The sequence below is a fragment of the Apteryx rowi genome, unplaced genomic scaffold (assembly GCF_003343035.1).
Source record: "Apteryx rowi isolate R43461 unplaced genomic scaffold, aptRow1 scaffold_326, whole genome shotgun sequence".
NCBI lineage: Eukaryota > Metazoa > Chordata > Aves > Apterygiformes > Apterygidae > Apteryx > Apteryx rowi.
The window spans coordinates 996,784-1,022,560 of NW_020449708.1; the positions used below are offsets into that span (position 1 = coordinate 996,784).

At 49.9% G+C, this 25,777-nt stretch overlaps 1 protein-coding gene across 13 annotated transcripts in view; it reads left to right on the forward strand.

The window, feature by feature from the left end:
* The window catches only part of STAB1 (stabilin 1), a 71,490-nt gene that overhangs the window by 45,022 nt on the left and 691 nt on the right, over window positions 1-25,777 (forward strand). For 11 of the 13 annotated variants that reach the window (XM_026071481.1, XM_026071480.1, XM_026071482.1 and 8 more), the window contains 32 exons: window positions 285-341; window positions 1,807-1,902; window positions 3,565-3,760; window positions 4,230-4,325; window positions 5,430-5,475; window positions 6,805-6,884; window positions 7,840-7,965; window positions 8,740-8,813; window positions 9,165-9,239; window positions 9,874-9,993; window positions 11,043-11,090; window positions 11,218-11,301; window positions 12,262-12,408; window positions 12,577-12,714; window positions 13,060-13,119; window positions 13,225-13,401; window positions 13,967-14,053; window positions 14,549-14,695; window positions 14,866-14,931; window positions 15,553-15,778; window positions 16,531-16,680; window positions 17,585-17,689; window positions 18,445-18,552; window positions 18,888-19,081; window positions 19,776-19,920; window positions 20,429-20,562; window positions 21,747-21,912; window positions 22,349-22,455; window positions 22,685-22,804; window positions 23,242-23,394; window positions 23,525-23,644; window positions 23,912-24,058. In XM_026071481.1, coding sequence (XP_025927266.1) covers window positions 285-341; window positions 1,807-1,902; window positions 3,565-3,760; window positions 4,230-4,325; window positions 5,430-5,475; window positions 6,805-6,884; window positions 7,840-7,965; window positions 8,740-8,813; window positions 9,165-9,239; window positions 9,874-9,993; window positions 11,043-11,090; window positions 11,218-11,301; window positions 12,262-12,408; window positions 12,577-12,714; window positions 13,060-13,119; window positions 13,225-13,401; window positions 13,967-14,053; window positions 14,549-14,695; window positions 14,866-14,931; window positions 15,553-15,778; window positions 16,531-16,680; window positions 17,585-17,689; window positions 18,445-18,552; window positions 18,888-19,081; window positions 19,776-19,920; window positions 20,429-20,562; window positions 21,747-21,912; window positions 22,349-22,455; window positions 22,685-22,804; window positions 23,242-23,394; window positions 23,525-23,644; window positions 23,912-24,058 — 3,795 coding nt within the window. Of the gene's footprint in view, window positions 1-284; window positions 342-1,806; window positions 1,903-3,564; window positions 3,761-4,229; window positions 4,326-5,429; window positions 5,476-6,804; window positions 6,885-7,839; window positions 7,966-8,739; window positions 8,814-9,164; window positions 9,240-9,873; window positions 9,994-11,042; window positions 11,091-11,217; window positions 11,302-12,261; window positions 12,409-12,576; window positions 12,715-13,059; window positions 13,120-13,224; window positions 13,402-13,966; window positions 14,054-14,548; window positions 14,696-14,865; window positions 14,932-15,552; window positions 15,779-16,530; window positions 16,681-17,584; window positions 17,690-18,444; window positions 18,553-18,887; window positions 19,082-19,775; window positions 19,921-20,428; window positions 20,563-21,746; window positions 21,913-22,348; window positions 22,456-22,684; window positions 22,805-23,241; window positions 23,395-23,524; window positions 23,645-23,911; window positions 24,059-25,777 lie in introns of those variants that run through there. The other 2 variants (XM_026071485.1, XR_003254466.1) reach the window with 2 other exon arrangements.

A 25,777-nucleotide genomic window follows, 5' to 3' on the forward strand; every position in this document is an offset into this window, starting at 1 on the left:
GGACATGAAATTTCTTCTGGTTTGCTTTGTGGTCTCACCACCAGAGTGAAGAATTAAGACCTCATGTGAAGCCTTTGATAGCAGTCAGGACCTGAGGGACATGCATTGTGATTTTTCTTCTTTTGTGATTTTTCTTCTTTTGGTGTTTTGAGCCATGGAGATAAATATGTGGGTTTTTGTCTCAGCCAGCAGCCTGTGCAGCAGCGTTTGTAATTCAAGGTAAGTTTCTTGGTGTGACATGGATGGAGGGCACACATGTGACTTGTCTGTTCTCTGTGCCCTAGTCAAGATGTGGCAAGTGCGAGAAGGGGATCAAGTGTCCTTCTGGATCAGTTCTTGTGGTGAGTCTCTGCACTGTTTGCAGACAGTGCCTTGATTTCTCTTTATTGCTCTATAGATGTCATCTTGATACCCGTAAAATGTGCCCTGTGGCTTGTTCATCATCAAAGTTTGTAAGAGAAAGCAAAACCAAGGCAAGGTGAGGGAGGTTTATGTAGGAAAAAGACAAATGTGAACCATGGGGCTCCTTACAGAGCTGGTGTCCATGCTTTGCCTGAATTTCAGGAGCCCTTTAGACCATGCAGTGTGGTGAGTCCATTTAGCCTCTTAGAAAAGCAGCCAGTTCAAGGGGGACCTGTAACTGCTCTTCACCAATACAAAGCAAAACACCAGGAAGCTCTGGGAGGTGGGAGAGAGGCATCAGGAGCGCACATCTGTCACTGCAGTGATGTGTGCATTATTGAAACTGAAGAAGAGGAGGGCAACAGAGACCAAAAAGAACGGACCTTTAGAGCATTTCCATAAAGGAAGAGAGAAGGGTGTCCTAATGGAAGGGGGGCATGGCAAAAGGTTAGCAGTGTCTGGACAGAGGAGTGCAACCATAATCAGAGGGGGGCTCTAGAGAGTTTGCATCAGCACGGATCAGTCATATACTTGCTCACCTTACACCCCAGTGGGCAGAGGCCCCCCCACTGCAATGCACTCGCCTCCCAGAAAGCCTTCCCTTCCCGGTTTCCTCTTGGGAGACAAGCCCATGGCAGCTCCATTCCCTTATGAAGGAGCCAGACTTCCATAGTCCACCTTCAGAGCAAGCAGAGTCTGGGAGGTGGCGACGTGTCAGTGAAAGCTGGCAAGTCTTCCAGAGAGCGGGTGGGCACAGCGGGTCATGACAACGCAGTTTGACCCAAATTCTGTTCCCTTTGATGCATGGGACCATTTTGCTGAATTCCTTGGGAAATTAGTGTGCACATTGGGAAAGAGATTTTGATCTCTTACCCTTTCGACATTAGGATTAAGGGAAGCCAGTTTAGGGGTATGAATAGTGATTTTTCCAGCCCAGACCACTGAAGTGTTCACACAGATGGGCTGGTTGTGCCTGCGGTTTGCTGCTTTGTTTGTGAGTGAATGACAAACATTTCCAGAGAGGAAAACAACTAAGCATTTCCTCTCTGTGCTGGCCGTGAACTGCGTAGCAGCCACATCTGGCTTCTTAAGTGACATTATTTACTCTATGCCAAAGATTTGCCAAATAGTTTTCTTGGCATTCATATTGAGATGTATACCATGGATTTGGGGCAGGTTGAAAAAAATAGAGCGTATGAGACAGCCTTACACTAGGCCTAGAGACGCCTATTTGCTTTCAGTTCTGGGATGCCCAAATTTTTAGGGCTGTTCCTGTGGGATAAAAAGCATTATTCCTCTGTTTGGCAAGAACACTGCCATTTATTATATGCACCATAATGTATGATCTGTTCGTCTAAATATTTTAATATCTTATATATTTATCTATGTCAATTTTATCTGCAGGAATTTCCAGGAAGCAAGAATCTCCCTCGCTGTGAATTACGCTCTTGGCAAACAACAACACTTGGCTGCTATTTCACCTGTGCAAAAGTTTCTTTGGTAAGAAAAACATTTGCCTTGCATTCACTTTGACACAAGCAAGGTGGGTGTTAGAAATACAGCCATTGAAATACAGCCTGTGCTGAAGTCCTGGCTGAATTTGTGCCATTGCATAGCTGACACCGTGCTCGTCAGGAAGCTGGTCTCCATCCTGGAGATAGAGGGCACTGGAGAAAAAACAAACATGCGGAAATGTCTTCACAGTGATGAATTGTGGTCTGCTGCTTTGGCATTGTTGCTTTGGTTTTTATTGCAAAGAGGAAGAGAAGGAGGTGAATGTTTGCAGTTTGATTTCCTAAGGAAATGAGATATGAATGATGGTATTTTGCTTGTGCATGTGCCTTTCCTAATACCTGATGACTAACTGGAGACAAGCTAAAAGGAGGAGCAGAAGTTCTCTCAGTTATTATACTCCCACTGGTTTTGTGAAAATGGCTGGCTAGGAGAAAACGCTTGAACAGGGAATCCTTAGGGAAAATTTTGGGTAAATTTGACCCTTTTTAGACATTGAAGCATCTCCCTGGGAAGTTTTGTGGGAATGGTAGAGTGAGGAGAAGGAGAGAGAGGCAGTTGGACATATCATACATATAGACAGAGCTTCAGTCAGCACTTGTACCTCACTGAGCACTACTGAGTCCCTTCACTAGCCGATGCTTCTCTTCATCTGCACAATCCAACTTGATTCCCTGAGCCATCACGGTTGCCTCCTCCTGTGATGGATGCAGAGAGAAAAGAGAGCAGTGAAATCAGGCTTCTGAACTGAATCACCTTCTGGTGGAGTCTCTCTCTGCCCAACAGTGTGTCTGACAGATGGGGTGTGCTAGGGCCTGAGGAGGGCACAGGTGGAAGATGGGCTGGATGGGTATAGGACTAAACATTTGTGTTACAGGGGAAAGACTTACCAAATGGCCAGTTTTGCTCAGCTGGCAGTGCAGACCTTTAAATGAGGCTCTGGGCAGCAGAGAGCCCCGTTCTGGGTTGGGGAGGGATGACAGGCAGTGGCCAGTGTTTGTGGACATGCTCCCAGTGGAAGGCAGGCTGCTGTTGCCTCTTGGCAGCGAGGCAAACACAGGTGGGGGATGCTCTCAGAAAGCAGCTCCGTCTTCCCAGCTGGAGCTGTGCTAACTGGGATCAGAGTAATGGTTGTTTATAATTACTTTTCCCAATCTGTTCTCACTGAAGAATAAGACAGGTCACTCTTTCATGCATTTGCTCTATATTTTATACTGATACCTATCACAGACCTCTATGAAGGTAGCATTATTTAATCTTAACAAAGACAGTGCCTTTTTGTATTGATTTGCCAGTGGTTTTTAGGAGCTGTCTCTTCATTTTCTCCATATAATGACCTCTCTAGACATTAAGGGCATTGTTGGGAGTTGGTATAAGCAGACTTTCCACATGTTCTCATCTTTCCAAAATGCGACAGCTTTTTTGTGGGTGAGTGTACGTGTATGCACTATCATTGTGAGCTGACATAAGGAAAAAAACCTACCTGTGCACATCTGTTCTTTCATGTGTTGTCATAACTGATTGCTAGCACATAGTTAAAGGGGAGTAGCTTCCAGAATAAAGCATGTGACCCTGGACAATGTAGCTTTTGCTACCTCATCTGTGCTGCACAAAATGGCTCACCCTGACCTGTTCTTGTTGGTTCCCTAGAGGTCCGTCTGCTGCCCAGGTTACTACGGACATATGTGCGAGATGTGCCCAGGAAAGCCAGGCCAATGGTGCTCTGGGAATGGGGAATGCCAGGATGGCATTGAGGGCAGTGGAGAGTGCCGATGCCTGGAGGGTTTCCATGGCACTGCCTGTGAAATGTGTGAAGTGGGCCGATACGGAGCTGACTGCAAAGCAGGTGACAGCACTCACTATTGCAGCTTGTGACTACAATTATTCTCACAAGGGGAGAAAAGTGGCTGTATCTCATCTCTCAAGGGGGGTTGTGGGAGGGAAAAAATGTCCCAAGACCTCTCAGACAGGCTAAAAGCTGGCAGGTCACTGAGAGAGGGAAAGTGGGAATGAGCGCTTGTGGTCAGCCAGTAAGTGGCCCCATTTTTCACCTGCAAACCAAGGCATGGTTGATTGTGCTATGCCACTCATCCTGCTGCCACCCAAACTACAGAAAGTGGAGAGGGTCTGGTGCTGGGCTCTTTGGCCTGATAGCAAGGGAGCAAGAGCTGATACTCCTGCAGTGTTTTCCTTATGGCAGCTAGATGCCTTGGATTGTGAACATAGGAACACAGCAGCCAGCAAGACAGCAGTTTGTCTCTGTTTTTCAGTCCTGGTTGGTTTGACAGTGATGAGCATTTATTTTTCCCCTGCAGAATGTGCCTGCGACAATGGTATATGTAACGATGGACTACAAGGGGATGGGAGCTGCAAGTGTTTCCCAGGGTGGAAGGGCCCTACCTGCCAAGAAAGTATGTGAACCTGAAGGAGCCCATGGTGTAATATTGCCTTTCTAGTAGAGAGATATGAGTGATTCCCTTTGGTTTCCAGAGCAATTCTGTGGTAGCTGAACCAGGTGACTATGACTGCATGTGCTCTTGGCCCATGGTAAATGCTTGCGTCCTACAGAAAGCTTATCAGACTGTGGTAACTGAGTCCTGCACATGAATTGCATTTGTGGTGTGCCTCTCTCATCAACACGAGCCCTGGCTCTGGAGTTATCTGAGTGAAACTCATGTAGGGAAGAGTATATCACCTGGTTCTGTCTCCACTGAGAATCTGAGGAATCTCAAGCCCTGGGAGAGAGGTGGAAGCTCCCAGCCTAACTGGGTTGATTGTGGCTCCTGTTACTTGACCAAGAAGGTGGCAGACCTCGATTTGGAACCTTCAAAGTGCCCCAACGTGTCTACTGAGTTCCTTTTTCTGCTCTCAGATTCATTGATTTAGGCAAGCTCAGGTCTGCAGTTGTCACTGAATATCTGTCATTGTGTGTCAAAGTATTTCAAAGATGGGTGTTTCTGGGACTTGGCAATATGGTTACAATTGGGGTGAGGGGAACATAAGCTCCTGCATCCTTTGGGATTTTAAAGGTTTATACCCAAAGATTGAGTTTGTAGTGAACTGAGATGTCTTGTGGGCAGTTAGAGATGGAAATTGGGTGAAGCTGTCCTGTCTAGTCTAAATGTAAAACATGAAACAAGTGCATCTTTTTACTTCAAATGGGACAAAGCCAAATGGCCCTGTAGTCATTCTGGATTAATGAGGTTTCAGTCCTTGTTTCATTCCTACCAATGTGGAGGCTGTGCAGGTAGGATTGAATTGAACCATTAGCCCAAATAGAGAGTGTAGAATTTGCTCCTTTGCACAGCACCAGAACAGAAATCCCCTAAGGGTTCTCTTGCCACCATACAGGGCATGTGAGTCAACATAACTGCTGGTGTGTCCCATCATCAATCAGGGCACCACAAGCAGGGCAATGAGGCTATTTTGCAGGGTCCTTTACTCTAGACGGCAGAAATGGATTGAGCAAGCGCTAAACTGAAAATCCCAAGTCACGTTTGTGTTTTCTCTTGCAGCAATCAAGATTGACTTATGCAATAACACTTGTCATCAAATGGCCAAGTAAGTACAGCCAAGGGGCTGAGTCATTCTGAAAAAGCAATGTGCGTGTGTATCTGTTTTACAACCAGGTAACTTAGTGTTTGGGGATTCACAGAAGGCTCATTAAAGGTGCATAAGTGTCAGTTCCATTGTGAGAACTCTTTTTGGTGCTGAAAGCCCAAGGATTCTTTATGTTTGAACATAAATTCTTTCCGAGCTCCTTCCCCATGTAAGGATGGGAGAAAGCAGAGTGCTCCAAGTCTGGCCTCATTCATAGAGCAAAGCAAACAGCCATGGACAAGCCCTCTCTGCCTTACCTGCCCCTGACAAGAAATTATACAGGCCAGTGGGCTGAGATGACTTCCTCTTGCTTCCTTTGCTTTCCATTATCTGCTCTCCTGTTTTTTGGTGTCAGAACCTAGCCATCTCCCCTGTACCATGAAGAAGCACATGGGCATGGTGAAGGTGCATTGTGCAGGGTATGAGACACTGCCCAGTGCCCTGACGCCAGCTTCTTAGCCAGCTTCTGTGGCAGTTCAACGTGACTTATGGGAGCCTTCATCAAACCTGTCTGGCCCAGGTTTTAGGCAGTAGGTCTGCATTGTCATTCAGGCCCCACTGAGCAGAGGGATCTCTTCAGGCCTGTTGCAACTTGCGATCCTCTCTGGAGTCCCATGGATGGGCAAAGAGCTGCTTGGAGCTATGTTGACTTGTTTTGCTCTTCACTGATGTGAGTGGGGCCAAGTGATGTTGTCCAAGTGGTGTGTTACAGATCTGTATGTGATTCTTCAGAGCCACAGGCTCATTTCTGGGGTGCTGCCAGATAGTCACTGGGTATCACAGAGCTCTCAGCCACCACTCACACCTGCTTGAGCCCTCCAATGCCTCTCCATGACCAGGAGGTGCATGGATAGCTGAGGCTGGGAGAAAAGAGCAAACCTAGAAACAAGGTGCTCTGTGTCCTGTGAGCACTACAGGAGACACTCAGTCTCTGGTTTTGGCAAACCTCTGGCAAACCACCACGGAGAGTCGTGTCCTCCTTTAATGCTGCTATTGTGTCTTTAGGTGGGTAGGACCTTTTGAAATGGCAGGACACTTCCTCTGCTGAGCACAGCCCCCTTTTCTGGGTATGTTTGTCAGCATGGCTGTTACATTCCAGGTGACATGTTTGGATTGATTCTTTGGTGCTGTAAAGAAATATTCAGCAACTGCAGACATGTTCCTCTTCCAGTCTCTCATCTCAGTGTGGACTCTAACTTCCACATGCTGGACTTGTGTAGTGTGCGTTTCCCACTCTCAGAGCAAATCAGGAGAAGATATCAGTGACTATTTTTCCCTTGCTTGTTTCAGCTGCCTGAATGGCTCATCAGACTCCCCACCTACTTGCTCCTGCTCTGCTGGATACACAGGGAATGGGACCCATTGCACAGGTATGCCCAGAAACTGTGGGCAAGACTCAAGGTTTGCAAATATATGTCACGGTTACACAAATTGAAGGTTTTTGTTTGTGAAATGCATAGCACGATGTTGCTAGGAGAGAGATCATTCAAATCTTCTTCTTCCCAGCCATCTGCCATTAAGTCTGCCATGCTTCGGTAGAGAGGCCTTTCAGTCCAGAGCCTTACACAGTATGCTCTTGATGTTGCTACAGCTGTGACAGAGGGAAAAAGAGTAAGGAAGGTGGAGCAGGGCAATTCTTACTGCTTGTGGAGAGGAAGGCACATGAATGTGTTGTATTAGTTCTAGTATCAGGGCAGTGGTGGCAAATGTGATAATTTTGGCCCTGAATTTGTGTAATGTGGATGCTTTAATTCTCTAGAATTTTCTGCCCCCTCCTATTTGTTGCCCATGCCAAAGTCAGGTAAAAGCAGTGCGGGAGTTGTGCCAAAACCAGTTAGGATTTCAGGATACTGCTCCAGAGCTACGTACAAACCTGAACTATGTCAAAAACAACTAACCAAGAAAAGTTATACTCAAAGTAATACTATCATAACAATCAAACAAAAATATTGGAAGACATCACAGTCTGTTTTCAGTATTGCAATTATTTGAAAATGAGTGAGGGGAAAAAAGCAAAAACACATTTACATTATGCAGGAAAATATTTTTTTCTGGTCTAACCGTTAGTTGTCAGTGAGCAAATACTGTGATGGAAAGATCTGTTAGTCCAGTTTGGGGGTTATTTAAGCTTAGCATGACATTTGGATCGGCCTCTCTCAGATCTGCATGAGGCACCATGCCTTTAAAGAACCTGTAGTTTCATTGAGAAGCCAAAGGATTTTAATAAGATGTCATGATTTTTGTTAAGATGGATGATCATTCTGGTACTGTTCATCTTCCCTAGATGCTCTGAGCTGATTCTACTTCTCTTATTTCTGGTCACAGAAATAGATCCATGCACTATTGATCACGGTGGCTGCTCCATACATGCTGTATGTACTAAAGTGTCCCCAGGAGAGAGAACCTGTGTTTGTAAGGAAGGCTACGCTGGAGATGGGACACTTTGCATGGGTGAGCTCTCAGTGCTTGTTTTGGTGATGGTGTCTGGGCATCATCCATTCATGAAAGAACTTCAGGCAGGTTAAAGCACTGAATCACTTGTTGTCCTTTCAGTCTGTTCTTGCAGTGACTATTTCAAAGTCAGTAGTTGTTGGCTGATCTTGATTCAACCTTGTTTCTGCTTTTTGTCAAGGTGTGTGCACGTATGGGTGCATGTGCGCACGTACCTGTGTATGTGTGCTCAGCATTCTCCCCAGGTCGTGATTAGCAAAGTGATCATCACTGTTCTGGCATAGCTCCACCCAAAACTGGGAAGAGAGCCCATGCTGCCCTTAGCACCCATCTTGCTAGATGGCTTCAAACCAGTGTATGAAGGCACTGCCAAAAACAGTCCTGAGAGGTTTCTTGCTCTGGCACATTTCATGGGGAGGCCAAGAGACAGAGTATGAGAACAGTCTCCCAAGGTGGTGCTCTGAGATGAGGATGGAGCTGTGTGGGAGAGTTCAGTCCTCTCATATCCTTTAAAGCCAGTTCAGGCAGATGTGGGATTTTCTGCCTGTGGATTTATCACAAATCAGAGACCCAGGTGTCCTAGGAGTAGAATTTGCAATGGTTCCTCATTCTTCCCCTGTTACGAGTCATCAAAGTAACAAGTCGCTTTGCCACCAAGATGTTTCCCAGGCGGGGAAGATCCTCCCTGTTGCTTTGCCCATGCTTCTTTGGGTCCAGTTCCCAGCTGCCTTGGACATCTCTCAGTAGTAATGTGGTGTTATTGTTTTGATACAGAAATCGATCCCTGTCTCGAAAGCAACGGGGGGTGCCACACCAACGCCGAGTGCATTAAAACAGGCCTGAAGAAGGTAGGTGCCTGAGAGGGATGTCAGGGCAACATTATTATGGAAGTTGTCAAAGCTGTGTACTTCTCTCAAAGACAATCCTTTCCATGGTGCTGCTCTGCCTTGTGTTTATTACCTTCCACATTGAAAACTTGCCTGGGAAGGGCACGAAAAGATGGCTGTTTCTACAGAAGTGGATGGCTGCTTTCTGGAGGCAGTCTAAGCTTATTTTTGTTGTTGACACAGGCATGATTATTCATGCAGGAATGGAGTGTATGGTGAATGCTATCCCACATGCTTTCCATCCAGCTCAGCCATTGCAAATTTTCTTTTCTGGGTCCAAGCATTCAAACGGAACATCTATCCTCCCTCCAGGTTGCCTGCAACTGTCTTCCTGGTTACAGTGGGGACGGTGTGAGCTGGTGCAACCCCATCAACTTGTGTGAACAGGTTTGTCTGCATTTTGCTATTACTGGGGTGAAAGCCAAAGCCTAGGAGTGTCCTTTTCTCCCAACAATCAAAAAGAACAGGGTTAGCCTGATATTTTTAAAGCTGGCTGTCTTGCCTTTTTACATACCTAAGGGGCTTCCAGGTGTGCTTGATTTCCATCACCTCTTACACTGATCCACAAATATCTCAACCACCTGGTGCTAAGATGGGGCTCCCCTCTTGTGACAGAAGCAGTGCAGAACCAGTGCCATAGGGTTAGAGACATGTGGACTTTTCATATATGACTTGTTCCTTTGCATCCATTTTGTGTGGAGTGTGGATATTTTTCTGCTCAAAAGCTAAAGAGTAATTTGCACTCATGCCATCTCTGCCATGTAAAAAAAAATCTATTTGAATCATGGGTTTTGTCATGACTGTGGCCTCTAAAGTAAGGAAGTGCCAGAGTCTTGTTTCATGGTAGAATTTCATGCAGATATGCCCTTGGGGAACTGGGCAGTATTTATTTTAAGGTGCTATACAGATGGAAGGAATTGTTTCTTTTTCACTGGGCTCAAAGTTGTTAGCAGCTCCTGCATGCAAACCACCAAATTGCTGGTGATGCACCTACATGCAAGCCTTTTGCTTTTCTTGCTAGAACAATGGAGGCTGTAGTCCCTTTGGGCTCTGCAAGTACACAGGACCTGGTACTCGAAACTGCTCCTGCTCTTGGCACAGTGTTGGAGACGGCTTCACCTGCCACGGCAAAGTGTATCAGGTGAGAAGCATGCATGGTGTCTTTTGTCTTCAGGCCACCTGCCCCACAGCAAACCATTCCCCCCATTCCAAGCCCAAGCTGCAGGTGAGCAAACCTGTAGTGCCATATCAACACGTGTGTGTGGTGGAGAAGCAAAGAAAGGTACTCTGAAGCAACCTACCCATAAATTCTAGGTGTATTTGGAGTGCTGACTGTGAGAGAGAGCTCACAGTAAAGTGACTTTGCCCCAAAGGGACCTGTGATGTGACCGCTCTGACAGGCTGCTCTGTTGGCAGCACTGGTCACTCCTCCAGGGCACTATACTGTTAATGTGACAAGCAAATGAGAGTTATTTTTGTCCCCAAGTGGCAAGTGACTTCTCCCAGTATGTGGGATCAGGGCAGGTGTCACTTGTGGCCGTGTGGGGTCTTGGGATCCAGTCTGAAGGGCTGCAGTCTCTCTCTGGCTCTGTTACCAATTCAACAGCTGTCCGTGGGCAAACTGGTGAACTTTTGTGGTGAAGGCAAACAAAAAGCTGTCATGCCCATAGCATGGCTGGGATTAAAGAGAGGCACTCAGTTTTGTGTTTCTGCTCTTACTGAAAGTTAGTGCAGTAAGCAGACATTTTGCCCTGGTAAGCCTATGCCTGCCACTCTGGGATGGTCATCCAGGAATTGATAGTGGCAGCACAGAGAGGCTAAAGCAGGTGTTTCATGAAGTACTTGAGATGTCCCTTGAGCACCAAGGCAGTTCAACCTCTGAGGCAGCCACTGCAGAAGCAGCCAGCTTTCCTCTCTTAGCAGTTCCTGCTCTCTCCATCTTACAGTATCTATAGTGTGAAAGGTCCAGGCAGAGGTCACTGCCTGCTTTGTAACCAGTTTTGTCATCTGTGCCCACAGTGCTGGCTGTCGCAAAGGAGGGAGGGAAAGATCGCTATCATGTATCCGGAGAACCAGTGTCTTGCTGGGGTGGGAGAGTGACCTGGAGTGGAAAGAGCAGATCACTGTGTTGGCTGGCCAGGATTCAGTGGATGGGACCCTGCTAACACGAGCTGTTTCTCTTTGTTTCAGGAGCTTGCAAGGATTGAAGGTGCCTCCATGTTCTTTAAGATGATACTGGTTTGTGGCAATCAACTTTGTCCTTGTCTGCACATTGTAAATTCCACCTAGTGTTTTCTGCAAAGGGTCTTGCTAACTGGAACCATGCTTTTTTTCCATTCTCACAAATCCCCCCCCCCCGCTATAGGCAGAAAAGATCAAGGAGCTCAGCGGGGCAGGGCCTTTCACTGTCTTTGTCCCACAGACAGATCTCATAGGAAACACCACAACGGTAAGTGTCCCCTCATCCCAAGCACTGTCAGGTGTTTGGCAAGCTGCAGTCATGGCAATGTCTCCTCTGGGGGCTGTTCAGCCCAGTGAAATGAAGCAAAGGGGCTGCATCGCAGAGCATTAAGTGCGTCCCCTGTTTTCCATCAGTGTAAGAACAGAGATTTGGATGCTGGCTCACTGCAGAGGCAGTCTGGGCAGACGTAGTCCCTGTTGTAGAGAGACCTGTCAGTGGAGGCTCTGGAGCCCCTGTCTCATGGACCTCAGAGGCACCATGCCAAATTGATGATGCATGGTGATTACAGTTGCCCAAGGTTATTAGGGGCTGGTAGCAGTGAGACTTCAGGGTACCTGTGATGAAGACCTCTTATGCCTGCTCTGTGTCCCCAGGCCCTGCCATCCCACTTCCATTGGTCCCTTCCCTCCAGTCCCAACAAGCAGGATGTTTGGGGCAAATGGAGACCTGAGGGAGAAGCGATCCTTATCCATGACCCTATAAAACAGACAGGTCCTTGACCAATAGCTTTTTGGTGTCAGTGTAATGGTTCCTAATACCATCACCGGCAAGTCCCGTCATGTGGTTTCACACCACTAGTCCCAACCTTTTCCCCACGGGCCACCCATACTGTCAGTAAAGAAACAATTCCTAAGGATGGCATATCCCAGGCACTGCTTGCCTGAGTCAATGTAACTGTTTGTCCTCCATCAAAGGGTCTGAATTCTGCTCTCTGTCATGTTGATTGAAATTTCCCAAAGCTCTTTAATGGATTTATGCATTTGGCATGTTTTGGGGGGATTGGCCTTCCTGCAGGGATAGCTCAGAGAGAATAGGCCAAGCAAAAGGGCTTGGGGCAATCCAGGTCTCCCTCATCAGGACTTTGCCCTCTCCAATCCCCCACCGCCAACCCCTTCCAAGGCAAAGTGCCCCCAGTGTGATCTCAGTGTTCCTGTTTTCTCTCCATAGTTTGAAGAGTGGAAGAGCAGAGGCCTCCTCCGGGAGCTGCTTCGCTACCACATGGTGGGTTGCCAGAAATTGCTGTCCAGCGACTTGGAAGCCCAGGAGTCCCTTACATCTTTATCAGGCCATAAAATAAAGATTGCAATGAAAGAGGTAGTTCTCTGCCACAATTTGCTTCCCTGTCCTGCTTAGGAGGACCTCATTTTTGCTGTCACTTGAAGGCCACCACAGCTGTGGCAAGTGACTTGCCCCATAGCCTGCAGATGGCTCATTGCACGGTGCCCTGGGCAGGAGTACCTCATCGCATCCCTTCTCTCTCAGAATAGCATCTATCTCAATGAGGAAGCTACGGTGGTTGCTGGCGACATCATTGGCATGAATGGGGTCATCCACTTCATCAACAAGATCCTCATTCCAAGTGACCTGGTGGACCATAACATTTCCTCAAAGATCTCACAGGTAAATGTCAAGCAATAACTCTGCCCTAATAACCACCATGTTGAGAATAGGACTAACATCTTTCTCTTCACACCCCCCAACTGCTCCGATATTGCTGTCACTGATAAACTCTCCCTAAGGTTGTACGGGATACTCTGCTTTTCATGTTCCCATTTGTGTAAGGGGTGTATGAGGGCATGGGTCTGGCTTTTGAAAGTGACAGCATTTGCAGCATAGCAATATTTGGGTCAGAAGGAGCCAGAATTATTCATCAGGGAAGGGACTGTGACTCAAGGCAAACTGGCATGGTAGCTTTTCTCCTGAAGCCTTAGTGACATTGGTTTGTTTGCTTTCTTCCTTTTATAGCAAAATATCACAGAGGTGGCAGAGGCATTTGGGTACACCATTTATAGCCAGCTGCTAAAGGTGAGCTGCCTGACTCCTGCCATTGCATGGGAACCTGGTATGTACATGAGCATGTTCAGTTTTGGCTTGTTGATTTTTCTTTGTATCCCCTCTTACCTTGGACAGGATGCGGAGCTGCTGCCACTGGTTAATGACCCCCTGCATAGACCCTTCACCATGCTGTGGCCCACAGATGCTGCATTTAATGCCCTCTCAGAGAAAAGGCAGCAGTGGCTGTACCGCAGAGAGCATCGGGACGTACTGGCCTCCTACCTCAAAGCGCACATGATCAGGGACGCAAAGGTAAATGTGGCAACAAGCAGGCTCTTGCCTCCTGAGGGCATATGTAGTGCCACTGCATTCCTATGGTTATGCCAGAGCAACCCTGCCCAGTATTTTGCTGCTGTAGGACATGCTAACATATAGCATGTTAGTTGTCTTGAGAAGACCCAAAGCTGTGCATATGAGGCAACTGCCATTTGGGCACCAACCACTGGTGCAGTGTGGTTGATCTAAAACCTTCTTGCATCAGTTGCTTGGGGAAACTGCATCACTCACAGGTAGTCAAAGCGAGGTTCACAACAGGCTTAGCCCTCTTGTCTATACAGGTGATGAACAAGGGAAGGGTCCAGCTGAGCAAAAACAGGTTCTCCCACTGTTCAGGAAGCTGGACTAACCCAACAGAGTTAGGTTGTTCCACTCACACCAGCTTTACATGTAGCCATGTCACACACCCCACTCAGTGTGGCTGCTGACCCCTGTCCTCACAGGACAGCACCCCCTTTTAGAAATATGAACTGCCTGTTTTGCCTGTCTCTCCCCTCAGGTACCTTTTCCTTCTTGCTCTCACATTCGTTTTCCCTCTTAGATTGTTGCTGGCAATGTGCCCCAACTTGAATCTTTACGGACCATGCACGGCTCTGCTGTCTTGTTCAGCTGCAGCAAAACCCAAATCGTGAGTGATGGTGATGCTGGGCTCTGCTTTCCATTGAGTGAGTGTCCCTGGGAACAGCCATGGGGTGACTGATGCTCTGTATTGGTCACCAGTGGGAAATGAACATGGAGTCGGGGAGCTTGCAGGCTGAGACACCCCACTCCCCTGGCTACAGCCAGTCTGTAGAGAGGTTCGAGACTATGGCCAGCTGGCAGAAAAGGGCAGAGGCCCATGGTACCTGCACATGCAGGCCAGGTTGCTAGCCAACCACATGGTACGATGACCTTTACAGAGCATGCATTGCATGGACAGAGGCTATTTCTTAGTAGAGGTGGCCATAAAAGACGGCAATTGGGAAGGGTGGTTGAGGCAAGAAAAGGTACATGAGAGCACAGAGATTTTGGAGAGTTCTTGGGATGATTGAGAAGTCATGGCAACCAAAAAGGATGACCTTTGGTGGGTGCAGCTAGGATGTAGGATATGCCAGGATCACAAGTTGCTTTCTTTCTCTTGTAGGGGGAGCTTCTGGTGGGGAATGGCGATGCCGTGATCATCCAGAGGCACATGGAGTTCAATGGGGGCATTGCTTATGGCATCGATAGGCTGTTGGAACCACCAGATCTGGGATCTCGGTGTGATGAGTTCATCTCTGTTGAGTTGCAGGTAAGCACTTATGATGTTGCTGATGAGGATCTGTGCCATCTGTCAATCCCTGTGCCTGGGAAGATGGATGTGGGCAGGGCTTACTGCTCTTCCTTGGCAAAGCTCCAAGCAGCTGAGAGAAGCAGAGATGTATATTGAGTTGTTTTGGGGTTTCTTTCTTCCCTCTGCAGGGATCTTCAGAGAGGTGTGGACTCTGTGGCTTTGAGCCACCCTGCCCTGCCGGTTCAGTTCAACGGGTAAAGCTCACAGCTTTGTCAGCCAAGGAGGCCCAGTGTGGGGCCAGCAACAATACACATATCTTCCTCATGTTTAAGCAGCAAAATGAAAGAACATCTGCATGTGGCGAGGTCCCTCAGTTTGGTCACGTTGTTGGTGCCTTGCCAAGGGCTGCATGGTCTCTTAGGCCAGGACCTGGGCTGAGCAACATGAGGTCAGGGGCCCCCAAGGTCCTTGCTTGGCCCATCTCTATAGGTGACAGCAGCTGAAAGGGTCCAACTTCATACCTGCAGCAGCACTGGGGATTTTTCTGGTTGACTTACACCAAGAGAGCTCAGCCTGTTTGCTTGAGTGGAGGTAGCTTATCAAGAGATGAGATAGTGAGCAGACTTGGAGGGCAGTGGTTGTACTCCATTCTCACTGTAGTAGCACAGCCCACTGTCTTTCACAACCTTCTGGGTCTTCCAGCATATCCCTGAGGTGCATCCATGGTTTCTTTGTCACCAGCCCCATTGCAGGCTGGAAGCCTTTCTTACTTGTCATAAAACTGAATGAGACAACAGAGGCCAAGGTGAAGAGTCAGGGACATGGCATCCAGTGACTGATGTGGCAAACTCTGTGTTTTGCCTGTTTCCTCACAGGGGGAAACCAAGAGCTGCTACTATTACGGAAACCAGCTGTTCAGAAACACTTTTCTGTTTCATCGCAACTCTTTGTTGCGGCCACCCTGGCCACCCTCCCGGTGGGAGCCCTTCAGAAGGCACTTCTCTTCCAGGGGGCCTCTGAAACGAGGCTGCAAGAGGAGCTGTATCTCCACCCAGTGGGTCCCTCAGTGCTGCGTGAACCACTATGGCCGTGACTGTCGGGGTAAGGAGCCAAGTGACCCTTTCCCACCCTGGTTCTTTTTCTCATGGGAAGATGGCGTTCTTGGTTTAGCACTGATTTCTGACATCCATGAATGCACTTCCTGGGAAGAGGTGGGCACAACCCTTGGAGTCATGGCATTTCCTGATGCACACTACCACTAGCAAGGAGCCCCAGTCTGTAGACTGTGCAGAGAACAATCTGCTTGGAGTGCGCATGGCTGGTATTGTAATGGGGAGTTCCTTTTCCTCTGAGAAACACGTGTCCCTGTGGACAGCCCTGGGCATAGGGCTGCAGGGAGGTGGCTGTCAGACACATACCTCACCCATAGATGTTTCAGGTACTCGGCCATTCCCAGGCATCTTCCCTCTGTGCTCCACACACATGGGCAGCTTTTCTACAAGGGTAGATGTGTCCTTGGATGAGTCTGTAGTCAAGTTAGCATGAGGCCAGCCAGCACTGACAGGGCATGTTAGAGCAGAGGGTCATCCCAGGCTGGAAACTATGCCAAATTTGCCCCTTTCACCCCTGTTTCAAGGGGATAAGAAAGGTGTCTTGTCCCAGGAGCTCCCTGGCTTGGAGTCCAAGCTGCACTTACTTCAAGGATCACCAAGCAGGTGCTGTGGTCTGAGCACCTCCTAGCAGACAGCTCATATGGTGCCTGGTGCCCAGACCTTGAAAGAGGGAGTGGGTGCTCCTCTGCAGCACAGGGCTGCTTTGTCACTAACCATCTTGCTATGGTGCCCCATTTGCAGCATGCCCAGGAGGGCTGGAGGCGCCATGCAGTAACCGTGGTACCTGCGACGACAAAATTGGTGGCTCGGGGAGATGCAACTGCACCCAGGCTTTCATTGGGACCAGTTGCGAGCTGTGTGCTCCAGGCAGATATGGGCCACACTGTAGAGGTAAGGGGGAAGCCTGTGGAGTAGTAGCAGTGCAGAGGGTTTCTAAGGAAGTGATTGAGGCACACAGTGCTGTTTGGAGAGGTGGGAGGTGTTGGGCTGACCTACTTTTTTTTCTGGAAAGGTCCTGCGATGTTCAGCTTACATTACTGGAATCAGGGCAGTCATGTATGCATCAGTCCCCACAACATTCGGGTCAGATCTCTAGGGCTGTCCCTCTCAATCTGGGCTCTCTACAGGACAGCCACTCCAGCTGCAGTTTCAAGGCTGGGTGGTCCATGCCAGGAGCTGTGTGTCTGATCCAGCCGCGTCGCCAGTGGCCTCACCCTTCTGCCGAGACCCGAGGGTCAAAGACACCTTCTCATTTGTTGTGTACAGTAAAGAACCCCAATCTGACAGTAAGCGTTATGGCACACTTGGAGCTGGGGAATAAGTCCACAAGTCATGAGGAACCCCTTACTGAAAGAGCTGCCCATCCTGGGATGTGCTCAGTAGGGACCTGTGCCTGTGTGAGGCAAAGCCAAAGGGAAGGAAAATGGAGTCTTACCCCACCAGAGCTGGACCTTATGAGGTAGGCTCCTGGGCTTGTGGGAACATTTTTGAGGACTTCATAGTTGCAGGGACTCAGAGTGAGAAAGCACCTCCAGGAGTGCCCGGGGAGGGAAACGATGGGGGCTTGTGGGTGCAGAGACTTCTCCTGTGTGAAGATTGTGTGTCGCAGAGATGGGGGCCAGGGCTGGCAGCAGTGGGAAAGGATGCGTGCATAGTGCTGTGGCTGCCTTCCACACACTGCCCACACAAGCAGCGTTCCCATCACATGACTGTCCCATGGCCTACACTCTTAAGTGTGGCCTTTCACTGCCACCGAGGCAGATGCTGTAACAGTGTTTTTGTCTACTCTTCACAGAATGTAACTGCACTGAAAATGGCGTGTGCAATGGAGGTCTGCATGGCGATGGATTCTGCTTCTGTGCTGAAGGTTGGACTGGAGAACACTGTGAAATCAGACTAGGTGAGTGATGCCAAACCCCACCACTGCCTAAACCCCGACCTCTCAGTTCCTTCTGTGTGAGGGACAAGCCATGTTCCTAAGGCTGCTGCTCATGCCTTGTGCCTGACATGGCCAGGCACCCCAGAAAAAAAGTGAGGGCTTCCCTGAGGAACAGTCCCCAACACCACGGGGAGGAAAGCAGGCACAGCCCTGCTGTGGGACAGCATGGTGTTCATGCAGCAGTGATGGGAAGTGTTTCTTTGGAGCTGCTGAGTGACAGCTCCTGCACTGAACAAAATCCTAGCTACCGCACCCACTGTTACCCAGGACTTCGTGCCATGTGGCCATTTTCCCAGCAACTCAATTGTTCAGCCAACCCATCAAAAATGTCTCCAAAAATGAGCTCTCAATTGCTGGGCTCATCCTAGGATCCAGCTAATGCTACCGAACCTCACAAGGGCTGGGGCCCTGGGGTCGTGAGGAGGAGGATGGAAGTTACATTTGATCATGAATAAGTCCCCTGAGCTCAGATGATGCTCCAAGTAGACATCCTGGGGAGGAAGTTGAGGGCAGTAGCTGAGGCAAAGGCCTGAGGCATATCTAACTGTGCTCTGGGTTTGGGAGTGGGAGATGAAAGGGCATCTGCAGAAAAGCACAGGGGGAAAAAGGGGTGAACGTGGGCTTGGGGCAGAAACTGGCAGTGGCGGCCTTTCCCATGTTGCAGCCCTTGGAATGTGTGCATACGGTTTAATGACTCGTGTATGTTCTGCTTTCAGTCACAACGCCCATCTGCTCTCCACCATGCCATCCCCAGGCCACCTGCCGCTCCGGCAACCTGTGTGAATGCAACCTACACTATGAAGGAGATGGGAGAATGTGCTCAGGTAGTGCAGAGCCATAAGGGGTCGGGGTAGAGGGGTGGAGAGTGAAGGGGAAAGCAGACAGCACAGCAAGGCTGCAGGTGACCATATTCTCAGCCACTTCATGGAGAAGGGCTATATCGGTGGGATGCTTTGCAAGACAGTCAGACCACCAGAGGACCTGGCAAGGTATTTAGGTCATGCAGCTTTAAATGGTCTCCAGGCGTCGGCAGTTGGTTTCCAGGAGCTTGTTACTCCCTTTTTCAAAAAGGGGGGAAGGGCTGATGGAGAAAAGGGAGGTGGGAGGACAGCTCCCACCAGCGACCCAGAGTCCCTACACATACTTCTGTCCCCTGCAGTGATTGACATGTGCAGCCCAGACAATGGGGGGTGTGCCAGGCATGCACACTGCACACAGGTTGGCGTCAACGTGTCCTGCGCCTGTGCTCCTGGATACCAAGGCGACGGCTACGTCTGCGACCCCATAGACAGATGTATGGATGGTAGGAATGGCGACTGCAGTCAGCATGCCAACTGCATCAGCACTGGGCCAGTGAGTACATCCCATACATGCGCGGAGATCTGCATGCCTGGGAGAACAGCATAGGTGGCTGACATGGGATGTTTCAGGCTGCAGGAGGCCAGCAATGCAATAGCGTCCCTTGTTATTTCAGTGCCTGCACCTCTCATCCTCTCAGTTCCCCTGAGCTATTGCTCTCACCCTGCAGGCCCTTGCTGCCAGGCAGCAGGGCTGATGCCCTCAGTTTGCTGCCAGGCTGCAGTGACAGTCTCCTGTTGATGTTATGCTGGGGCTGTTTCTCCCCATTCCTCTGCCCAAGGGACATAAGCTGTGTCAATTGTGGCTAGCCACTCCTGGACTGTTTTGGGGTCCCCAGGATAGACTTTCCAGGATGATGCCAGCCATCCTTGCAGAGGAACTGGAGGCCAAAAGGTGGGACTGGGAGCATGTTGCAGTACAAGAAACACAAGCCATGTATCCCGAAGCTCAGCCATCTTTCAAACAGCACATGACAGATTCAGTGCAACCTTGTTTGGTTCATGTGTATCTGCAGTTGGATGTAGGGGTAGGATAGAGGCCATGTGGTCTCTTGTAGCTCTCTCATGGTCCTGGTGGACTGTGGGTGTGTTCTCCAGGCTCATCCCCAGCTTCATATGGATACAAGATTCCCCGGCTGGTGTTTGCATGTGTACACTCATGCAAATGCCAGTCTTTCTTTGTGCCACAGAATGAGCGGCGCTGCGAGTGCAAACAGGGTTTTGTTGGCGATGGGATCCAGTGCCTGGAAGAGGCTGTGCCCCCCACGGACCGGTGCCTGGAAGAGAATGGGCAATGCCATCGGGAGGCCATTTGCACTGACCTGCACTTTCATGGTGAGCATGCTCAACACTACAGTGCTAATGCAGATGTTCCCTTGAGAGGTCCCTTATCCTTCACCTTCTGGCTGGGCATTTCTTAGGGGAGATCGACTGCTGGAGGGCTGAGGGGCCAGAAACTCATCTCTGTAGCTTGGTCAGGTCTTCACATTCTCCCTTTCCCCCTACATGTCATATAGTGGAGGATGGGTTGTCCTTATGTGCTTCTGTTTGGCAGGCATGAGGTGGCCCCCAGTGGGATTGTATTGTCAGTAAGCACTGACTCCCTCATGATGCCAGAAGGCAACAAGATCAGAGAAGGCTGTGTTGCACCCCACCTCGCACTCCCTTGAGTAATGCCCATGCTCCCGCACCTCCCATGCAGCATGGACCACCCTCAGTTGGCAGTGCTGTCTGTGCTTGGACATGGCAGATGCCTTAGTCACACTACTGCTCCAGGGAGCAGGCTGGAAGATTGCTCACTTACTGTGTTGTACTGATGCTCCCTGGCCTTGGTATTTTGCAGATAAAACTGTGGGCGTATTTCATCTGCAGTCATTCCGAAAAAAGTACGACTTCACTTACGAGCAGGCTCAGAAGGCCTGCGCAGCAGAAGGTGCTTCCCTGGCCACTTTCCGGCAGCTGTCAGCAGCACAACAGGTCAGGAGAGGGATGCAGAGGTCTGACAGGAGCCAGCTCCATAGCTTTGTGGGGTGAGGGGCATGCGATGCTTCGCTTTGGGTCTGATCTGGAGGTAGCAAGCCTGTAATGGGTGGGTGAGTGCTCAGTTGGCCAGTCTGGTCCAAGGGGGCTTTCTGAAATGTCTGTGGCAATCCCAGCCTTCACAGCTTCTCAGAAATTGCAGAACCATAGGTTTGTTGGTAGGAATCATCCATGTAAACACACTCTGGGCAGCCCCAAGCCTATACTGATGTCCAAGATTCCTCTGGCCCAGGTGTGTTTCTCATCTGTGCATTTCACAAACTTTCTATTGGCTGGATCTGGGAGCTTTTGGACCAGGACCTTTCTCAGAGTGCAGAACTGCCTTTCAGCACGTAGTGTTCTCTTGATAGAATACTGGTTTTGGATCTCAGTGGCACAGTCAATCTGTGACCGCTTAAACTGTCTGTTTGGGTGTGGTTGCTTCCTCAACCTCCAAAGGAGAAAGTCACAGAAGATGCTGTTGGCAGCCTTACCAAGAGCAAGTACAGTCCATCCACCACTCTCCCTTGTGTATGCAGCCAGTTTCATCAGCATAGATGGTGATCAGGTCTGTGACTTAAACACAGTCTTAGGAAAGATATCAGGCAACTGTTTCTTTTTTGCATTTGTGTCACACAACTGGAAGGGAATCTCCAGAGGAGATATATGCCATTCTTTGCAGCATGACATCTGGGCTGAAGGCCTACAGGGCCCTGATCCTTCTAGCTGCCTTTCCTAAAGATGAATGTTAACAATAGCCTTTGCTCACCAATGTCATCCCTGAGACTGTAGTTCCTGCCTCCCTCACCATTGTTCCTGTAGCTCCAAGGCAGCCTTCAATACCTGCAAAGTTTCTCTCAGCCACATTGCCCATGCTTACAGGATGATCATCATGGCAATGCTGAGGCAGGATGGCTGGACAAACATGAGCTCATCCTTAGCTTTTGCTCCATTTACACCCGTCAAACCAGGAGGGCTGCTGTGTCTCACCAGCTGCATCGGGACAAGACCTCTGGCAATATCCAGCCTTTTAGCTGCCAGGGGAATGTAGCATAAGGCTGCATGGTGGGTGTGTGCATCAGGGCAGAAAACCTGGGCTGGAGGTATTATTTCTAATCTAATGGTCTGTTTTCCTCTCCTAGATGGGTTTCCATCTGTGCTTGGTGGGTTGGTTGGACAACGGCACAGCTGGATACCCCACAGCCTACCCCAATCCCAGCTGTGGAGCTAATCGAGTGGGCATTGTGGACTACGGCTCCCGAAGCAATCTGAGTGAGACCTGGGATGCATTCTGCTATCGGGAGAAAGGTGAGTGGCCACGAGCCAGCATGTGCAGACAGTCTCACATTTCAGCAGGGCAGTGATGCAGCTCTCTGGGGCAGCTTGCCCCTTAGTGTACATTGCACAGAGTCTGTCTGCAGGGATTAGTGTCCTGGCAGGCTCAGGGAGAAGCAGGACATGTCATGGTTATAGTACCACCCTTGGCAGAATGCAGAGCCCTATTATCAGGGTGAGGCATTTCCCGGAGACAGTCCTGCCAGGCACAGGAAGCATGTTGGGGCAAGTGGAAGAGAACTGCCCTAAGAGCACAAGGCAAATGAGGTGCTGGGTAGGCAGGCAGGCAGATACCCTTCTCCTCCAGTGTTGGGAAGGAATATACTGAGAGGCACCTGGAAGTTGAGGGAGAGGTGATCAGTGTAGCCACCACAGGCAAGTAAAGTTGCACCTTGACCTTCCTTTGCAGATGTGATTTGCACCTGCCGTGACGGGTTTGTGGGAGATGGGTACTTGTGCAGCGGCAAACTCCTGGATGTGCTTGCAGACCATGCTCGCTTCTCCACCTTCTATTCCGTAAGTGATGCTCTCCTGGTTCTTCAGTATGACGGTAGCCGAGAACAAGGCAGAGGGAGGGACTGAGCATAACATCAGGGCAGAGTGGGTGGTTTGGCCTATATGCTAGGTGGAAAATGCAAATTCTGAGGCATTTTCCTTCCAAGGCTTGGGGCAATTCCTGGGTGGGGAGGTAATGGCCTTGAGCTGCCCAGGCATGCTGATGGGTAGGATCTGCCGTCTTTTCCAGATGCTGCTTGATTTTGCCAATGACACAGAAGAAGGACTGGACTTTTTCATATATTTGTCTGATGATTCTGCTCCCAAAACTCTCTTTGTCCCTTTGAATTCTGGCTTCACAGACAATGAGGTAAGCAAGCAGGGATGAGTGGCCACTTGAGTGGGCATGGAACAAACTGTCAGAGCCCCACAGTGCAGCAGGAGTTTGCCAAAGTTGGCATTATGATGATGTGAAATGGAGTCAGAGGATGACTGAGGAATTTAGGTCAGAAGGGACCTCTGGAGGTCTCTAGTCCACCACCCCCACCCCACCTCCCCACTCAAAGCAGAGCCATTTAGATCAGATTGCTCAAAGCTTTGTCCAGCTGAGTTTTGAGTATTTCTGAGGATTGTAATCTTCCCCTTCTCTAGGTAGTTGGGGTTTTTTTGTCATGTTGCTCATGAACTGAGCTGTCCTGTGGCCTTGGAGAGTGTCTGGGCTTAGGCCACATGGGGGATGTACAGAGAAGGAACAGAGTGGAAGGGATGAGTTGTCTCAGCCATCTTCCATCCCTGTTGCTTTTTCAGACGCTGACAGGAGAAGAACTGAAGCTCCATGTGTCGTCCAGCGATGTCATGCTGTTCAGCTTCAATCTCACAACAGGCACCATCATCCCTTCCCAGTCAGGATACAATCTCCATGTCTCAGACCTCCTTGTGGGGAATGGCACAGAGCGCACAGTAAGTTTGACCTCTGAAGAGGGTTAAAAAAAAAAAAAAAAATCCTTGGGTTTTCACCATGTCTCTTTTGAAACAGGGAGTAAAGGGGAGGTTTTTCTAGTCGGGTGAAATCATCTGTCTTGTGCTGTAGGATACCAAGGGGATCAATGACACAATGATTGTGGAGTGGGACATCATAGCTTTCAACGGTATCATTCATGCAATTGCAGAACCACTGAGGATGCCACCACCCATAGTGCATCTCAGTCAGGTGAGCATTTGACAGTGTGAATGGGGAAAGATTGTCGTGTTTCAGTGGAGTCAGGCCTGGGAATGGGGAAGAAACGAGGAGGTAATGTGGTCCCAAGAACTGACTTTGTAGCACATATTCTCCTGGCACGTGTCATTATTTTGGCCAGGCTGCCCAAAGTCATGCTGGGAAGCTCCCAGCAGGGTGGTGTGGTAGGAGAGCACCCACTAGCGAGCCCAGTGCTCAGGCAGGGGAGTGTCCTAACTGGGCCACTGTTTCTTATTGTAGGTGAACAGCATGGTCCAGTCTTCAGGCTCCGTGGCCACAGGCACGTTGTCAGCACTGTGCTTTGCTCTGGCGCTGGCTGCTGGTGCTGGTGTTGCCTATTACTGCATCAAAAGGCGACGTCGGGACGAGCAGTTTGGGTATTTTCAGGTAAGTAAGTGCAACCAACAGCCGGGCAGTGGGTCATGGGGAAGGGCACTATCATGTCTGGAGTGAGGGCAAGAAGGGAATTTAGGCAGGTGCAAGTCTTGGGAAGAGTGTGTTGGTGTCTCTGGAGGGTTTTTTTGTTGTTTTTTTTTAGGAGACATGGTTTGTCTGCATGGTCTTGTGCAGCTGCGGGTAGGGTATACAGCAAGTAGAGCCTGTGTAGTAGTGCGCGCACTGGTGGTGTACTGCTGTAGGCTAGGGGGTTCTGTTGGGCTGGTAGTCCTTTAGGGTCCATGCAGTTAGGAGGGTGAGCTTTTACTGGCCTCCAAGCCCTTTTTGTCATATCCTGACCCTGAGGGGCACAGGGTTTGGGGCAGGGAATGGGCAGAGCGGGCATTTGGGTAGGTGCAGCTGTCTGCTGTTCTTTAGGAGCATGTCCTAGGTTGCAGCAAGTGCACACAGGCAGATTATGGCTGTGTGTCTACTGCTTTTTGCTTTTTTTTTTTTTTTTTTGCCAGTATGAGGTTCCTACAAAGCATCTGGTCAGCAGTGGTGGGAGCACTGTATGAGTGGGGTGCCGGGGTTTTTCTGTGGTTTTAATGGGTCACATGGTTGCTACAGTGTGGAGGAGATGCATATGCAGGCAGGCATAGCTTGGTTTCTCATCAGGGACAAACGTCAGAGAGGGTGCGGTGGGGGTGGCTGTATGATGAGGAAAAGGGAGCTTTCACCTGAGATACTGGGAGTGGTTTAGGGCACTGTGGCCACATTAGGGCCAGGTCCATCCCCAGGAGTGAGTGAACACCAGGGCAGGTTTCTGGTGTTGGCCTGAAGGAGGGTAGCAACAAGCTCCAGTATTTGTGTTGGGAGGAGCAGACCAAATATAAGGCTGGCTTTTTAAATGCCTGTCAGTTTTTGGAGCCCCTTTTTGAGGCTCAGCCTCTGTAGGGAGTGAGGTGACAGTGGAAAGCAGGGAAGCTATGGCATGTTATAAATGCAGAGGCTGCTTTTAGGAGAGAAAGAAAGAAGGTGGAGTGGCTGTGGTGACAGTTCTCAGAGAGGTGGTATGGTATCACCTCTGGGTGCCAGGATTTTGAAGAGTGGTGGTTATGCTACGGCACAGGGGAACAGTGAGGAGCACAGCTGGCATCTAGTGGGTTGGGAGTTCTTGTGAAGGAGCTTTAGTTCCTAACAAGACACACATCCAGTGCTGCATTTAGTCACTGTGCTGCGCTGTGGAAGCACAGGCATGCAGGGGCCCTTTGGGAGGTGGCAGAAGGGCGAACACGGTAAACGAGAGGCGGTGAGGCAGGCAGCTGGGAGCTGCCATTGAGCGGAGGGAAGCCTCGGCGTGTCTCTGGGCCATGACGGCACAGTGCCACAGGATCGGTGGCTTCTCTCTCAGCCTGCCGCAGCGAGGGAGCGGCTGGGGGGAGGGAGCCCCTCTCTCCCCGCAGGGCCTGCAGCAAAGCGGTGGCTGCGGAACGAGGCCTCTCCGCGCACCTGCGGACGGACTGCGGGCCCCGGCCCGGGAGAGGCCGCAGCGCCCGTTCCAGGCACAGAGAACAAAGCCGGTGGCGGTTTTCAGGCGACCCCGCCGACTTACGGGAGCGCTGCCCGCTCGGCGGCGGCTCCAGCCTCGCCGAGGCGTCCGGGCCTGCCCGGGCAGAGCGGGCGGCCGCCGCGGGTGCGGGACCGCAGCAGCGGCATGGCGGCGCGGCG